Below are 19,286 nucleotides of genomic sequence, written 5' to 3'. Positions count from 1 at the left end.
GCTTAAAAGTATGGGGGTAAATGAGCAGTCCAGAAAGTCAAAAGTAGGAATCTTCCCTATCCCTTCTCTTCAAATACCGAGTACTTCTCATCATGGAACTTATATAATATGTGTCCATAATTTCCTATTCTTCCAAATCTAGACAGATTAGACACAACATAAGATGGAGGACTAACTCGAAGAATAAGAATCGTGGGCAATGTTGGGGGTGGCAAGAGCCACCATTCTCACCGTAGTTAAGGGAGAAACTAGTCTAGAAACGTTGGGAGAAGCAAGAAGGACATGTGACCACAGGAAAAGGGATGAAAGCAGGGTTCATGGGTGGGGTGACACATGGAGATGCAGTACCAGAGCTTTCACATTTAAGGAGGTGAAAACTGGCTTTTCCGAAATCAAGCTGGGAAGGTCAACCGGTAATGAGGACATGAAAGCTCCATATTTCTGTAGGTTGGACAGAATTTCAGCATGGCAGTAAGGTAGTGGTTATGTGAAAAAGGTTGGGGACGTTGGAAACCTGCCTGCTGGGAAGATTTTAATCTGCCCCTGCCCTGACTCAATCTGATGAAGGGAAGATTGAGAGATGGGCTAGGCACATGGTAGACCAGTGGCCGTAATGGAGTTCAGCTGGTCGCAGGTCTGGATCTATTCTTCTATTTCCAAACAGCTGGAGAGTGGAGAAGCTATAAGTGTTGTGTCATGGTGCTTGGAGGTTCCTAGCATCTACATCCATTAACCCTAAAAAATGGGTACTGGAATATGAGTCTGCAGTTTCAAGTAAAAAAATAAATATCAGTCTGTCTCTTGAGAATCCAGGATGGTGAGGATGAACGTGGGAAACATCCCTGTGCTGGGAGATCTATGAAATATTTCATGGGATGTTGACAATTTGTTTCACCGGGTTGGTGATCCCTGTATTGTGAACAGATTGATGCAGGGATGTGCAACTAAGTTACAACAGGCAATGCAATTGCAGAGTCCATCACATTTTTCATTGATCGATTGGATTTTCTTTCCTCTGTGGACAGAAATGGGAGAGTGGCAGGTACAAATATTAAAGAGGACCATTGGCAAGTGGCATAGATGGAGGAAGGTAGTTCGTCATCCGTTGTGGTGGGAAAAACCTCCAAAGTAAAAGAATAGCTAGTTGTGCAGAATGTGCAAAGGCGGAACAGGGAGAGTACACCGAAATGAAGCTTAGAAGATAGAGTGGAGTCCCAGACAAAGGACCAGCGAAGCAGTGGAAGCCTGTTCTCATGCATGAGACCAAGAATGGAGGTGTTCAAAAGACTTCAAAGAGTGGTCAGTCATTGTCTCCAAAAACGAAAAGGGTAGATCTAGTAATGATGGTGGGAACAGTAGGCAATTAGTGCTTGACAATGGGAGGGCAAAGCCTCATGCCTGAAGGGAAATAGGCAAGCTTTTCAAATACTGTTGCAGCTCCCCTAAATCAATATCTGACCATTTTCCATTTTTGCTTGATACTTGGCTCTTGTATTTTGGTCCTGCACCATTCAGGATTGAGAATATGTGGAATGGGGATTTCAGGTTATGGCCACTTCTTCATGGGATTCCTCTCATGAGGTCCGATGGGCTGGTCCTCAATCATGCAATAAGCTTGAAGGAGATGTTAAAGGAGTGGAACCTGGTGACTTTTGATTATTGTGGGATAGGAAGAATACCGCATTGCAAGCTTTTCAAGGATGTCAAAGAACTTCCCTATGATGAAATTGTGGTAGGGTTCGTATTTTGGCGGATTACGAAATTTTTCTCAAGCAGGAGGAAACTCTTTGGCTCCAACAGTCTGGAATCAACATTGGTATACAACTCTTTTCCATCTCTCCGCATTGACTAGGTGGCAGGCTAAGTCTGTGTTCTCCATTTGTGCGTGGAAGTGTTTCAGGAACGGGTGGAACATGCTGTTGTGGGCTTCACTTAGAAAGAAACTTTACTTGGGGAAGTTATTTCCTAGACCAAGGGTTGATGGCTTCTTTTTTCTTTGTGGGGAGGAGAGGGGCGGGGGGGGGGGGAGGGCAGCCGGTACAGGGAGTCCTTTTTGAAGAGATAAAAGCAGCGGTCTTTTCTATGGGGCATGACAGGGCACCATGTCGAGATTGTTTCACTTTGAGTTTCTTTCAGGATTCTTGGGAGTTGGTGAAGGGGGATTTGGTTCTTATGTTCTGCAAGTTTTGTGAGAGGCATAATTCACAGGAGCAGTTTTGATTTTTCCCTCTTGTAAAGATGAGACCTCTACCCTTATTTCTTATGCTAATGATAAGTGACAGGGAATGATATGAACCACATGTCCTTCCTCAAGACTCCACTTCACCAAGACTTTGACATCAATGATTTGGGACCTATGAAGTACTTCCTAGGTATAGAAGTTGTGACTTTGAAGAAAAGGATTTTTATTTCGCAATGTAATTATGCCCCTGATCTATTACAGGGAACTGAGAAAACAATGGTTAAACCTCTTTCTTGTCCACTTGATCTAATATCAAGTTGGATACAACTTCAGGAGAGGTCCTCATTGATGTGGGCATGTACCAAAGGGTGGTTGGTCCCCTCATTGGTCCGACTGTTACATGACCTGATCACGTATACAGTTAGTAGGGTCAGCTCAGGCAGGCTCCATAATCTTCACATTTAGGAGGCAGTTACACATTTTGAGACACCTCATGAGTAGTCCTAATAAAGGAATTTTATGCAAACATAAGTCTTTTATTGATTTATGCGGCTACGCAGTTGCTAACTTGGCCAGATGCCCAATTGATCTTTGATTGACTACTGACTACTGCACCATGGTGGGGGGTAAATTCAGTTACTTGGAGAAAAGCAAAAGGCAAAATGCAGTTATGTAATCCATTGAAAATGCAGAATATCAAGCCATGGCCTAAACAATATGTGAGCTTTTATGGTTGTAGCACTCCCAAGCGAGATGGGAATCCACTTCACATTGTCTATACCTAAGCACTGTCACAACCAAGGTGCTATCTTTATCGCCACTAATCTCATCTTCCGTGAGAGTGCAAAACTCATCAAGATTGATTGTCATTTTACCAGGGAAAAGTGACAGCCAAGATCATATCCACTCTATGTACAAGAACTGAAAATCAACGAGTCGATATTTTGGCCAAGCCAGTGGGCATGCATGACATACATGCACAGAGGGGGAGTGTAGGGAGTGCATGTATTTTTGTATATGTTGTTCAGAGGCACATGTGGGGCTTTCTCTTTCTTTAGTAATGGTTTTGTCACTCTTTAGGACTGATTAGTCTTTTTGTAATTGTGACAAAGTTGTCCTTTGTAGTTTATTATGTGTACAAATCCATAAAACACAAACCATACGTTAATCATTTGGCCCGCAACGTAGTTTTTTTTCCTTCTCACTGTGGGTGCTCCATCCCCTCTCTCTCTCTTACTTTTGCTCCTCTTGCTTGCAGTCATTTTTTTCCTTCTCTGTTAGATATCTTGGGATCACAAAATTTACAGCTGGCCCCAGCTAGCCCAAAAATATTTCGAGCCCGAAAGCCTGCTGGCCAGCTCAGACCTGTTGGCAGACCTATCTCTATGGGCAATCTTGCCTAGGGGATGGGTGCTCTGGCAATTAAGCATTTTGGCTGTTATTTGGTGCATTTGGAGAGAGTGTGATGGTCATTTTTTTTGGAGAGATGAAGTGGTTCTCAAGAAAGAGGACTAGGATTATGGTTTTCTCGTGGGCTTTGCTTCCACTTGAATTTCGAAGTTTCAAGACCATTGACTTGGACAAAGAGTGGGAGATTTTGGCCTCTTATCAGGTCCACCCTGGTATCAATCCAGGACAGGTTTGGATTGCTCCAGTGGAGAGCACTATGAAACTAGATTTTGATGGATGTTCATGGGGTAATCCAGGACTTGCAGGTACTGTTTTCAGAGATGAAGATAGCATGAAACTTAAAAGCTATTGGGTTCCATGGGGGATTTTGTGATTCTGAATTAGCGGAGGCTCATGCATTGCGTATAGGCATATGAATCTCCTGACAGATCGATTAGTAGGAGGAGGGGAACGTCTCAATGTAATAAGATGGCCCCTTACAGAGCCCTCTATTCCATGTAGCATGGCTAGGGTATTGGTGATATCAATGTGACCTTTGTGCACATTCTTAGGGGAGCTAACCTGGGGGCTTAAACCCTTACTAACAAGGGGATCTTCGATAATCACTTGACCTTGACACAATTTCAGTGTTGGAATCCTGAATGTTGTCTCAATGTCTCACGACCTTTGTTTTATGTTTTTTTTAGTTTCTTTGTAGTTTTATTTTAGCAGTAAATTTTTTTGTTGCTTATAAAAAAAGTAATGCTGGTTATTGTCTAAATTGCCATGAGAAACAAATTGAATTCTGCTGGCCACTTGTAAACTCTGTTATTTGTTACAAGTAAATAAAAGACATGCTTCCTAGAGAGGGGGCATGGGGGGAGAGAGAGAAAGTGAGTGGAAAAGCTTTGCTTATGGATTCTTGTCTGATCTTATGCAGGTAAGTCTGGAAGATGGTACTGTTCAAGGCTTTGATATTCGAACAGCCACCAGTGGTAAAGATTCGGGATTGAAGCCAAGTTTTACTCTTCATGCACATGACAAAGCTGTTTGCACTGTCTCCTACAATCTATCTGCACCTAACGTACGTCTCTCTCATAAAAATTACCGCTATAACATGTGATGTGCATATCTATATATATTGCATGTATGTATGTGTGTGCGCAGGCACGCACGTATATATATATATATATATATATATATATATATATATAGAAAAATGTTTATATAAGGTTGCAACCTTAAAATGTAGAATTACATATGCACCTAAAAAATCCATCGGAGATTGTTGTTTGAATGGTGAAAAATCTTCTAATAGATCATCTTGACATCAAGATGGATGAATATGAAAAAAAAAAGTTTTTGAGTCCCAAAAATGGTGCATCTTGCAACACATTATCTAGAGCGTCCATCTCCAAGATTTCCACATGGTTATAGATCGACTTGATTTTAATCATTTTTGGAGTTTAAAATTTCATAATTAGATATAAAAATAGATTTTTAGATAATCCAAAAAAACATTTACATCAAAATTGCATGTTATAATAAAATTTGTAGGTGCGTGTTAATTGGATTATTTAAAGTTGCAACCTTATAGAAACTACACCCATATATATATATATATATATATATATATATATATATATATATATATATATATATATAACCCCTGATACAAGAGATTATTCTTATATCCCCAGGCTTGGCAAAACCATATCTGTAAAGTGGTGGGACATTTTCAATATGGACCCCACATCATTGACACCCAAACGAATACCACCAAAAACCCCTGATAATCAACCAAGCCAGAATACAGCCAATACATCCTTTGACTTCCAAACATATTTAAGAAACATGCTTCAGTCAAACCCTAATGCCTCTAAGGAGACACTAGAAAAACAAATGAGAGAAATCTTTGCTGAAGCTGGGAAAAAACCAGTTTCCTTAGAAGAAACAGTGCAATCATCACCCTTACATACCAATCAGTATCTCAATCTCCCCATAGAAGATCCGGAGGAAGAATCAGACCCAGAAGAGGATCTGGATGAATTCAGCCAAAGACCATAAAGAAGTCTGCATCAATAATTCCATCATCCTAAAAAGACAAACAGTTTCCATCAACAGGTTTCGCCATCGACGCAAAACGACAAAGACTGTTTTCGCCACCTACGCAAGACGACAAAGACCGTTCCACAATACTGTAGCCACTCACAAATAAGACAAGAAGATGGCTGACACAATACTGTAGCCACTCACAAATAAGACAAGAAGATGGCCAACAAAAAACACTGTAGCCGAAAAAAAACACTGTAGCCATTTGGAGTACCGACAAAAATAGTACTGTACAAGGATGCTCTGTCGGCAAGCTTTTCTTTTTCATTTTTGTCTTTTCTTCTTTTCTTGTCTTTAAGTCTCATCCATCTCCTTTACGTCTCATCCATCTCCTTTACGTCTCATCCATCTCTTTGCGCTTTATGGGTTGCTTCATCACGAAGTAACTTATCCTTGCTTATAAAAGGCCCTGAGGCCTCTCATTCAAGGCAGGTCGCAATATCTGCCTCTTCTCTTCTCTTCTCTTCCATTCTCTCCTCTCTCCTCTCCGCTGCTTTCCAGAAGACCTCTTCACCCTGATCAGACCTCTTCACCCTACTCAGACCTCTTCACCCTACTCAGACCTCTTCACCCTGCTCAGACCTCTTCACCCTGCTCAGACCTCTTCACCCTGTTCCGATCTCTTCATGCAATCAAATATACAAGCCACCTTGATAAGGTTCAATATCTTTTCTCTCTATATTTATGTGTGACTGCAATATTAAAACTCTTCCTTCCTATTGTCCAGAACACTGGAAATTATTTTCCAGCTATTGTATATGCACTCAGTAAGTCTCATAATCCTCTCCTGTTCTATCTTCTATCTTCTATCTTCTGCTTTATTTTCTGTTTTCGGTTTCTGACTTTTGTTTTCTGTTCTCTGTAATAAAGTTTATCTTTCTTGTTTTCTGTCATAGTCTGAATATTGTACAGTATGCTTTTTCTGTAATCTGTAATAGTTTGATTATTGTAACAATGGGCTTAAAGTGTGATTTTCTGTAATAGTGGGATTGTAAATGTTACAAGTCATCAATAAAAGTTTATTATGAAAATTTTATTATGCAATTCAAAATACTGTTTAGTATAAAAGTTAGAGAATTTACATATGCTCAATGGTTAGTAATAGATATTTCTGTGATTCCCTTTATCTGTTTCATATTATTTGTACTTAATTATTATAGGATCTTGCAAGCATTACTTAAATATAATAATATTGTATTTACCTACTTATTGTAATAAATAAATTACATATTCACTATCATATACAAAATAATTCAGAATATCAAAATATATTCAATTTTCAATTAGCAAGATTATAAAGACAGTACTGTAGATCCAGGCCGAAGTTGGTATCAGAGCCATACAGTAAAACTGTCAAAAGTAAACAGTAGAACTGTTCAACAGTGAAACTGTGTAACCAGTTAGACTGTCAAAACAGTAAATACTGTGTTTTAATAACAGACCTTTAAGTAGGAGATAAAAGTTACATTTGTACTAAAGAAACCTAGTTAAATTTACATCCCAGAAAGTTGGTCCGAGAGTTAAGGCAAGAGACAAGGGAAAGCCTATTGCAAAGTACCGCCAAGGCCAGGAAGAGCCGCTTAGGGAAAACGCTGGGCCCCTGAATGTCCAAATTGTCATTATCCGCAACCTACGGATGGCAAATTTAATTAAGAATCTTACAAGTAAAAATGCAACTTCATCTCAAACACTTAGAGTAAAAAATAAAAAACAGATTATCATCAATGACATTGAAGATAATATCCAAAATTGGAATATACCAAAGGTACCACTAAAAGACATTTATCTTAAAGAATCATTCAAATTCAAGATGGGATATGCCATCAAGACAGTAGAAGAAAGTTTGTCTGTCACTCAAAATCAAGAAAACTTTCAACTACTATCAAGAAAAATTATTGAAAAACATAAAGAAAATAATTACAAATATTTACACATCGGTTTAATCCAAATAGCAGTGAAACCTTTGACCCGATTAGGGTTAAACACCTCTGTGCTTGTATGCCTAAGAGATACAAGACACAATATTTTCACAGACTCGCTACTTGGCATGGTTGAATCCAGCCTCTGTAGTGGTCAATATATTTTAATTGTTTTCCAAATTTTTCTGTTTCTTTGACTGACCCAAATATTTTAGATATATTAACAATAAATTTAAAAACACATGGTTTTAATATGATTCATGGTTCTCAAAATTTAGCCATAGTTTATGGAATATATTATAAAATTATGAATACTTTATGTCCAAACATCATGAAAATTGATCAGAAAGATCAAACTATATTATTCCAAACAAACATGGAAAAATCCAATACGATAATTCCTAAGACAATAAAATGGTCAGATATTATCCTACCACAGTCATGGGCATTACAACATGCCAATCAACCTCAAGAAATTCCTCCTAATCATATTCCAAACCAGATAATAGAACATCCCGATGGTAATATTGAAATAAAATTTCAACAGTCTTAGGTTCAAGATGATATTAATATTAATAGGAAAAGAAATATAAACAAACAAATACCAAGTAGAAGATCCTATTCTAATAATCCTAATGTAATCATACTCCCTCCTCCTACCCAATCTTCTTCATCAATCCCCAGTTTAGATTTACAGTTTCAAGGAACATGAAGAACAACAAATCATGTTGTTATTCCTACATATACCTCAGAATCAAGAATAGCAAATACTACTGAACCTAGTCTAGAAGATTTCCAAATATTAACTTTACAACTAGAAGATGATATCAATCCATATGATCCATATGATCAATATTTTGACGAATACATAGCAGCGTATTTAGCAGTTAAGTTAGAAAGAAAACAAAGAAAAGTTAATAAAGAATATATAAAACAAGATTATTTATCTAAAGAAAATAAACCTATTCGAGAATGGTATTTAAAAACATTCCAACCTAAATTAATAGAATTAATGCATAAAAAATATAATAAATTTCTTAAAAAAGAAAGAATAACCAAAGGATTTTTCATATGGTTAACAGAAGTATGTAGTCAATATAATATTACTATTCCCTCATTTAATAATATACAAACAATAGAAGAGAAAACTTATATCAGTACAGATGGTACAACTACTTCTAGTACTCATCCACCTGAGAAGAGTATAATATTGAAAGCAGCTATTCCAGTAAAGGATGAACCATCACAACCACAATCATTATACGATATAATTGCTACTCCATATAAAATCTTACCCAAAGAGCTTAGTAAGAAACAAGAATTAATTCCACATATTGTAGAACAAAATAATTATACAAATTTATATATGCAATCGTTAGGTAAACAAGCAGAAAGAATAGAAAGACTTGTTACCAGAGAACAGCCTTCTGCTACAGTCATACCAAAGGCAGTTTTGTTCAAACCACCTCCAGAGTTAAATAAAAATAAATTCCATATTGGAGATAATAATCAATCTCTAATGGATCAATTAATTTCAAAATTATCCCAATTAGATATTAAAGGAATACCTTCTCCCAAAATACAGATTCCTGCTCCAAATATAATCAATACACTACCTGATTCTTCTGAAAAAGGAAAAGCAAAAATACTTGAGCATGAGACAATGATGCTCCAGGAAGAAGAACCAATTATAGAAGATACTATCCAAAATCAAGAAAAAGCATTTATGGATACTACCCCTATCTGAAACCATAAACAGAATCGCTTATGGAAAAAATTGGAAACCAATAACAGCTTTACCATATCATAAAAGACCTACACCTGTTGATATACAAATGGAAGAAGACGCCATTCAACAGGCAGTATCATACTCAGGCAGATCAATAGTAAATTGGCAAATAGATGGATTATCAGAATTAAAAATCTTAGATGTTATGCAACATATGACAATGTATGCCTCTGCAAATAAAATGGCAGGCAACCCTGATCAAGAGGTTGCAAAGGCAATAGTTAACGGATTTACTGGCTGGTTACGAGGTTGGTGGGATTTCTATGTGGATGATGAAACCAAAAATAGAATCTTCACAAACACTAGACAATGGACCGCCAGAAATGAACAAAACCAAGAAATAATTTATACAGAGAGTGATGCTGTCAACACTATTGCTAAATTTTGAGAACCATGAATCATATTAAAACCATGTGTTTTTAAATTTATTGTTAATATATCTAAAATATTTGGGTCAGTCAAAGAAACAGAAAAATTTGGAAAACAATTAAAATATATTGGACCACTACAGAGGCTGGATTCAACCATGCCAAGTAGCGAGTCTGTGAAAATATTGTGTCTTGTATCTCTTAGGCATACAAGCACATAGGTGTTTAACCCTAATCGGGTCAAAGGTTTCACTGCTATTTGGATTAAACCGATGTGTAAATATTTGTAATTATTTTTTTTATGTTTTTTAATAATTTTTCTTGATAGTAGTTGAAAGTTTTCTTGATTTTGAGTGACAGACAAACTTTCTTCTACTGTCTTGATGGCATATCCCATCTTGAATTTGAATGATTTTTTATGATAAATGTCTTTTATTGGTACCTTTGGTATATTCCAATTTTGGATATTATCTTCAATGTCATTGATGATAATCTGTTCTTTATTTTTTACTCTAAGTGTTTGAGATGAAGTTGCATTTTTACTTGTAAGATTTTTAATTAAATTTGCCAGCCGTAGGTTGCGGATAATGACAATCTGGATATTCAGGGGCTCAGCGTCTTCCCTAAGCGGCTCTTCCTGGCCTTGGCGGTACTTTGCAATAGGCTTTCCCTTGTCTCTTGCCTTAACTCTCGGACCAACTTTCTGGGATGTAAATTTAACTAGGTTTCTTTAGTACAAATGTAACTTTTATCTCCTACTTAGAGGTTTGTTATTAAAACACAGTATTTACTGTTTTGACAGTCTAACTGGTTACACAGTTTCACTGTTGGACAGTTCTACTATTTACTTTTGACAGTTTTACTGTATGGCTCTGATACCAACTTCGGCCCGGATCTACAGTACTGTCTTTATAATCTTGCTAATTGAAAATTGAATATATTTTGATATTCTGAATTATTTTGTATATGATAGTGAATATGTAATTTATTTATTACAATAAGTAGGTAAATACAATATTATTATATTTAAGTAATGCTTGCAAGATCCTATAATAATTAAGTACAAATAATATGAAACAGATAAAGGGAATCACATAAATATCTATTACTAACCATTGAGCATATGTAAATTCTCTAACTTTTATACTAAACAGTATTTTGAATTGCATAATAAAATTTTCATAATAAACTTTTATTGATGACTTGTAACATTTACAATCCCACTATTACAGAAAATCACACTTTAAGCCCACTGTTACAATAATCAAACTATTACAGATTACAGAAAAAGCATACTGTACAATATTCAGACTATGACAGAAAACAAGAAAGATAAACTTTATTACAGAGAACAGAAAACAAAAGTCAGAAACCGAAAACAGAAAATAAAGCAGAAGATAGAAGATAGAAGAGGAGAGGATTATGAGACTTACTGAGTGCATATACAATAGCTGGAAAATAATTTCCAGTGTTCTGGACAATAGGAAGGAAGGGTTTTAATATTGCAGTCACACATAAATATAGAGAGAAAAGATATTGAACCTGATCAAGGTGGCTTGTATATTTGATTGCATGAAGAGATCGGAACAGTGTGAAGAGGTCTGAGCAGGGTGAAGAGGTCTGAGCAGGGTGAAGAGGTCTGAGGTCTGATCAGGGTGAAGAGGTCTTCTGGAAAGCAGCGGAGAGGAGAGAGGAGAGAATGGAAGAGAAGAGAAGAGAAGAGAAGAGGCAGATATTGCGACCTGCCTTGAATGAGAGGCCTCAGGGCCTTTTATAAGCAGGGATAAGTTACTTCGTGATGAAGCAACCCATAAAGCACAAAGAGATGGATGAGACGTAAAGGAGATGAATGAGACTTAAAGAAAAGAAAAGAAGAAAAGACAAATGAAAAAGAAAAGCTTGCCGACAGAGCATCCTTGTACAGTACTATTTTTGTCGGTACTCCAAATGGCTACAGTGTTTTTTGTCGGCTACAGTGTTTTTTGTTGGCCATCTTCTTGTCTTATTTGTGAGTGGCTACAGTATTGTGTCAGCCATCTTCTTGTCTTATTTGTGAGTGGCTACAGTATTGTGGAACGGTCTTTGTCGTCTTGCGTCGGTGGCGAAAACAGTCTTTGTCGTTTTGCGTCGGTGGCGAAACCTGTTGATGGAAACTGTTTGTCTTTTTAGGATGATGGAATTATTGATGCAGATTTTTTTATGGTCTTTGGCTGAATTCATCCGGATCCTCTTCTGGGTCTGATTCTTCCTCCGGATCTTCTATGGGGAGATTGAGATACTGATTGGTATGTAAGGGTGATGATTGCACTGTTTCTTCTGAGGAAACTGGTTTTTTCTCAGCTTCAGTAAAGATTTCTCTCATTTGTTTTTCTAGTGTCTCCTTAGAGGCATTAGGGTTTGACTGAAGCATGTTTCTTAAATATGTTGGGAAGTCAAAGGATGTATTGGCTGTATTCTGGCTTGGTTGATTTTCAGGGGTTTTTGATGGTATTCTTTTGGGTGTCAATGATGTGGGGTCCATATTGAAAATGTCCCATCACTTTACAGAGATGGTTTTGCCAAGCCTGGGGATATAAGAATAATCTCCAGTATCAGGGGATATTGAATAATCCCATTTCATTATCCAAGGGATTTGGTAATGGGACATGAAATACAAATGGATATCAATGGAGTGGTCAGCTTGGTTGTATTCTTTGAATTGGTCCTGCACTGTTTTGAAAGCAGGAGGTAAAATTTGAGAAGTTGAACCCCACACAAAAAACCAATTTTTGAACCATGTGGGGAATCTTTCGAAAATTTGAAGTCTAAACTGGATGTACCATCTATGTGTATTATTGGGATTTTGATAATAGAAAAACTTGTGCCATGCCTCTATATATTCGGCATACTTATAATATTTGTAAGAAAACTCTGGGTTATGGAGTTTCTTTCCTTGCATGGGATTGCAACCCCACTCTTCATAGGAAAGTAATTTTTTTATTTGGACCGTGGAATATGCAATGGTCCTAGTATTTTGCTGGTAATAGTGGACAACGGAAATGGATCCCGTTTCCATTAAAATGGCCTCAAAATATTCTCTGGTTTTAACCCCATTAGAAGGGTTAAGGTGGTTGAGTAAATATATAGGGGCAAGTTTTATTGGCTCAGAATTGATATGTTTCTCATCGATGGTAATATCCATGAGATAGGCCCTTTCTATATAGGATGATTTGGGTATATTGGTTTGTTGAGAAGGTTTAGTCTGGGCTGGAGAATATATGGGTTTTGAAGCTGTAGCTTTAGGGTAGGTTATCTGATGAATGGGTGATTGTGAAGGTGACCTTGTTGCCAAAGGCGATGATTCACCTTCGTATGGTATTATATTTCTCATGGGCTGTTTGTCTCGGCGAGAATTGATAGTGAATATGTAATTTATTTATTACAATAAGTAGGTAAATACAATATTATTATATTTAAGTAATGCTTGCAAGATCCTATAATAATTAAGTACAAATAATATCAAACAGATAAAGGGAATCACAGAAATATCTATTACTAACCATTGAGCATATGTAAATTCTCTAACTTTTATACTAAACAGTATTTTGAATTGCATAATAAAATTTTCATAATAAACTTTTATTGATGTCTTGTAACATTTACAATCCCGCTATTACAGAAAATCACACTTTAAGCCCACTGTTACAATAATCAAACTATTACAGATTACAGAAAAAACATACTGTACAATATTCAGACTATGACAGAAAACAAGAAAGATAAACTTTATTACAGAGAACAAAAAACAAAAGTCAGAAACCGAAAACAGAAAATAAAGCAGAAGATAGAAGATAGAAGAGGAGAGGATTATGAGACTTACTGAGTGCATATACAATAGCTGGAAAATAATTTCCAGTGTTCTGGACAATAGGAAGGAAGGGTTTTAATATTGCAGTCACACATAAATATATATATATATATATATGGAAAATAATCCTGTGAGCCAGTGGGCTCACAAGAAAAAATGAGCCCAACAGCCCAGATTGAATCTGGCGATTTGACGATCACGGATATCCAGTAGTGTTTGAATTTTAATTTTTTGTTTTTTATAAAACCAAATAACTTGAAAAGTTAGATGTGTGTTCTTCTCATCAAGCCGCACCTAATAAAAATATAAAAAAAATAATCTGCAAAAACCAAATTGACCAAAATACCCCCAAAACTTTACGGGGGTATTTTGGTCATTTTTTCATGTAAAATATATTTTTGATACTTTTCAAAGATTCACCTATTTTTGATGAACACGTATAAAATTTCAAGTGATTTGGATTTGTAGAAAACAAATTAAAATTCAAACACCACCGGACATCCGTGATCATCAGATCGACCTTAATTCAATCTGGGTCGTTGGGCTCATTTTTACGTTTTAGCCTACTGGCTCACATGATAATTTTCCTATATATATATATATATATATATATATATATATATATATAGAGGAAAAACCTTGAAAACGCCTATGGGTGAAATGTTGCAGTATTTCGCCACCGCCAGTGGCGGTTTATTGAACGTACTTGAGCGCCGTCCGTTGCGGTTCCACGTGAGTTTTTGACCGTCACAAACCTAGTATGTCCGTGACGGTATTGCCACAAACATGCTAGGTTTGTGGCGTGGCGGTCGAAAAACGCATGCCATCCGATTTTTTCGGCGGTGATGAGCCTATGGGCGAAAACACTGTTCATTTTCGCTCATGGGCATTGCGTATTGTCTTCCATATATATATATATATATATATATATATATATATATATATATATATATATATATATATATATAGGGTTATGTTAGGGTGCTCTCACTATGGAGTAATTTATCATTGTACTCAACAATTTTGGACACTTCTATACCACTGTTTTGCATATGAATAATTTTTTTTAATAAGGGTATTTTTGGTCATTAGGATGGTGTGATGTCATCTACATGGGATATGACATCACTCACATAGAACATTAAATGCCACTAGTATGTTCTATGTGGGTGATGTCCCACACCATGTGGATGATGTCACACCCTCTTAATGACCCAAAATACCCTTATTAACAAATTCTCCTTGTACAAAACATAGGTATAAAGGTGTTCAAAATTGTTGAGTACAATGATAAATTACTCCACAATGTGTGCAATCTATTATAACCCATATATATATATATATATATATATATATATATATATATATATAAAGGGAAAGTATATAATGAGACGATTTACTTAATGTTACAAGGTGGTCACAATTAATCTTGACCATTGGATGTGAAATTGGGTGGTTGCATTTATTTATTGACCAAGCTCAAAGTTCAAAGCAAATTTTCTCGAAGTTTGTGACACACCCAAGCTATTAGATTTCACATCGGATGGTTATAAGTAATTGTGACCTCTATGTATCAAAGGGAAATGGTCATATTGTATACAATCCCATATATAAAGGGAAAAGACCCAGTATGTCCATCGGCTGATGGAATAGTGTAAGCCCAATGGCCGATTAGAGGTCACGATTGCATTTCATATTTGAATTTTAAGTTTTTTCTACAAATTTAAATCACATGAAATTTGGGACGTCCACTCTTCTTATCAAGGCGCACGTAATAAAATATTAAAAAATTATTCTCAAATAATAAATTATCCAAAATACCCTTGAAAGTTTCAGGGCTATTTTGGTCCATTTAATTTTATGATTTTTATTTTTTATTTTTTTTATTAGATTAGCCTATTTTGTAGGAATAAATGCTCTACATTTCAAGTGATTTAGATTTGTAAAAAAAAATTAAAATTAAAATACGAAATGCAATCGTGACTATTAGATCAGCTTAGATTCAATCTAGGTCATTGGGCATTTACGCTAGCCTTCAGCTAGCAAGCTGACCTCATACTCTTCCATATATATATATATATATATATATGGCAATGATTTCATGCAACTGTTGTATAGTAATATGATGCAACAACCTTAAAAAACCATCTTATGGCTATTTGTTTGATCCAAAATTTGAAATATACACTCTTTTCATTCTAATGAACAATCACAAATAAGAAAAAATTGAAAACACAACCTAAAAAGTATTTTTTTAGCCCAATTTAACATAGGCTGTTCATTTTGGTGAGATGTTTAGATCTAGGCCTTAGAAGGATTTTTTTATTTTCAATTTTTTTGGATGGCTTTATTATCATCAGATGAACAATGTTAAGAAATAAAAAAATGATTTTGAGTTTATAAAGGCTAAGATCTTGAAATTCACATAATGAATGGTCTAGATTCGTTTTGGAGGGGACTCATTTTGACCATATCTAGGGTTCAAATTGAACCTTTTTTTTTTTTGGGATTGATTATTGAGATGAAGAGAGTGTGTGCCAAATTTAGGGTCATACAAATATCACAAACATGATTTTCTAGAAGTGTTGTTGCATTATACTATGATACAACCGTTGCATTAGATCATTTGCTCATATATATATATATATATATATCCCCTCGATTCCGTCCATCATAGTAGTGAGCGGAGCTGGAAGTTCCTTATGCCCAGTTGCTAGTTCAAGGCGCCGGTCAAAGCATAGGGGTGGTTCAGCTAGTGGTCGTGGTTGCAGATATTTAGTTCTAGTAGTGGTTCTTCCGGCTCCGGCATAAGAGAAGCAGTAGTAGCATGGCCGGGAGTTGTTCCGTTCGTATATATATATATATATATATATATATATATATATATATAGGAAGCCACTATGCAATGGCTATGGGCAGAAATGAATAGTGTTTTCTCCGATTTTTTTGAACAGTGTAGATTGAAAGACAGCAATAGTATAACGGACATAGCATGTCCGTGTTTTTAAGGCAAAACTGCAACGGACATAGCATGCCCGTGGCTGGGCGAAACACTATTCAATTTCGTCTATAGGAGTTTTTAAGAGTTTTCGATATATATATATATATATATATATATATATATATATATATATATATATATATATATATATATATATATATATACATTGTATGAATGTCTGATTTGACCTATTGCCAATTCCTTTTCTTTTTTTACAGCTACTTGCCACCGGTTCGACTGATAAAATGGTAATCTCTCTTCTCCTGATCATCTTTTATGGAAATTAAGCTATTCAATCATGCAGACCAGTAGTAACATAGTGTGGTTTCCAGGTGAAGCTTTGGGATATATCTAATAATCAGCCTTCATGTATTGCGTCCCAGAAACCTAAAGCTGTGAGTGCTCCTTGTTTGAACCCTTTGGTGGATCATAGTTGCAAAAGATCAATTTTTAGTTGTTCTAACGTGATTGAGGCATAGATTGATGCATACAGGCTCACAAGCATTGGCACAGGCATTGGCACAAGCACCCGTCGGTTGACATGTTCATGTACTCATGCATGTGTGCACATACAAGTGCATGCGTACCTCACCCATCGGTTGAGATGTTCATGTACTCATATGCATGTGTGTACATACAAGTGCATGCGCACCTCAATTGTATACATTACATGAGCGCGAGGGCTCGCACATGCGTGCACACACACACAAAGATTGTGTGTTTGAGAGAGAGAGAGTGAGAGAGATTTCCTTTTGCTCTTGCATCCATCACTTTCTAGTTAATTGAAGTTTCTAGATTCAAGTTAGGTATCTATATTTTGTGAAGCAGTTAGCTTTGGTAGTCTAAGATTTATCCAAACTAAGAAAGGGAAATGTAACCATGCCTGGCTTCTCTTACTGTCCTTTACAAAATACTTTCAGGGTGCCGTGTTTTCAATTTCCTTCTCGGACGATTGTCCATTTCTGCTGGCCATTGGTGGCTCAAAGGGGAAGTTGCAGGTAACTGTCGGAACCATCACGTCTTAAGTAGATTCGTGTAAACAGTTTACCTATTATTCTTTTCAACTGATTCTCATTGTCTTCTTTCCCAGATTTGGAATACATTGTCTGAATCTGAAGTTTCTAGAAGATTTGGGGAATTTGCCCATAGACGAAGCTGAGAATGGGTCCTTGAGTATTTGTCAAGTGCATCACATACCTTTTGTATTGAACAGTTTTATTTATCGCATTCTTTTTTGTGTTATATTTGCTCTCATAGAGGATTTTGCTTGTGCGTTTTGCGGGAGGCGTGCTATGTATCGCTTATGGGTTTTGCGGCAAGTTATAAACTCTATAAGAGGCGTGTATGTATCTGAGAAATGTTAGAGCAGAATTTCACTGCCATACAAATCAAAATTTTGCAGTCATTCATTCATTTATATTTTTTCTTGAGGATGAGGTTTGAATTGAGATTCTTGGTTTCATGAAACCTATTTTGAAGAAGAGGCGCTCAAGAAAAGCAGAATCCCTGGATTATTGGTTATCTAGAGTCTCTTAAAATTATCTATTGTTGGTGTATAAGATTTTTATATTAGTAGAGGTTATAAATTAAGATAACCTCTCTAATATAAAATAGGGCAAGCTTTTTATGCTCCCCTTACTAAGTTCTGTCTTATTTGTACCATCCAGCCGTCCAATTTGATCAAGAGAGCCACTCACCGTTTGATCTTAGATCCGACGTCTCAAAAGTATTTTATTTTTAGTTTTTTTTTTATACAAATTGTATGAATATGAAATTTGGTACGTGATCTTCTCACTGGGGCGCACCCATAAAAATATTAAAGATAAATTTTTGATAAAAATAATGACCAAAATACCCCTTGAAACTTTTAGGGGTATTTTGGTCACTTTATTTTATCAAAAATATTTTTTTTTATATTTTTTGGCTAGTGCGAGTGTAATAGAGGAATGGATGTTTAAAATTTGGTGTCAAAATAGATTATAGAAAAAAAATTAAAAATAAAATGGTGTAGTGACATGATATTGTGATCGGGATAATCTTAGTCTTCCGGAATAGATGGTTGGATAAAGGGAAGGATAGAACTTCTGTGCTGCAGGGAAAGTATAAAAACTTTTCCCTATAAAATATTGGTGTTGAAATATAGATTATTGCATAGTTTCTATAAAAATAATAAATTTAGTTCTTTTTGTATATATTTTTCATTTGAATGGTTTTGCAATTTGTTTAAGTTAATTTTTTTAAGAATTCGTAGATGTGATCCTTGTGAGTTTCTTCAGCCATATGTTAGAGAATTTTATTTTTTTAAAAAAATAAATTTCAATTCTAGTTCTTATATAATAAAATTTGACCTGGAAAATCAAACAAGCAACTTAGATATCTTTAAAAACTAGTGCGTCTTTTTGCCATATGGAAACGTGTAGAATTGTCATTATGAGATGTTTTACCTTTCTAATATGATATAAATTATAGCTTATTTCTTTTAACCTCAAGAACAATGTTTTCTGCTATTTTCAGTCTCGTATACATGTATTTCTCAATGCTATTCGGTCAAATAAATGTACAAAAACAAAAGTGACTAACAAATAACATTCTAATAATTTAGTTCTTTGAATTTTTAAAATTTGATTCAAATTACAAGAAATGAGAGGTTATAAAATATTGAACATGTAACTATGTTTT

The 19,286-nt window shown here is 35.7% G+C and overlaps 1 protein-coding gene across 5 annotated transcripts in view; it reads left to right on the top strand.

The window, feature by feature from the left end:
* The window catches only part of LOC18431448 (uncharacterized), a 35,412-nt gene extending 17,388 nt beyond the window's left edge, over positions 1-18,024 (top strand). For all 5 annotated transcript variants that reach the window (XM_088858584.1, XM_088858586.1, XM_088858585.1 and 2 more), the window contains 5 exons: positions 4,512-4,655; positions 16,826-16,855; positions 16,940-17,002; positions 17,528-17,605; positions 17,698-18,024. In XM_088858584.1, coding sequence (XP_088714710.1) covers positions 4,512-4,655; positions 16,826-16,855; positions 16,940-17,002; positions 17,528-17,605; positions 17,698-17,766 — 384 coding nt within the window. In that variant the 3' untranslated portion in view covers positions 17,767-18,024. The remainder of the gene's footprint in view (positions 1-4,511; positions 4,656-16,825; positions 16,856-16,939; positions 17,003-17,527; positions 17,606-17,697) is intronic.
* Positions 18,025-19,286: the final 1,262 nt, after the last annotated feature.

The sequence above is a fragment of the Amborella trichopoda genome, chromosome 2 (assembly GCF_054954075.1).
Source record: "Amborella trichopoda isolate Santa Cruz 75 chromosome 2, AtrichopodaSantaCruz75HAP2 v2.0, whole genome shotgun sequence".
Taxonomy (NCBI): domain Eukaryota; kingdom Viridiplantae; phylum Streptophyta; class Magnoliopsida; order Amborellales; family Amborellaceae; genus Amborella; species Amborella trichopoda.
This window is presented reverse-complemented; position numbering and strand designations above follow the sequence as displayed.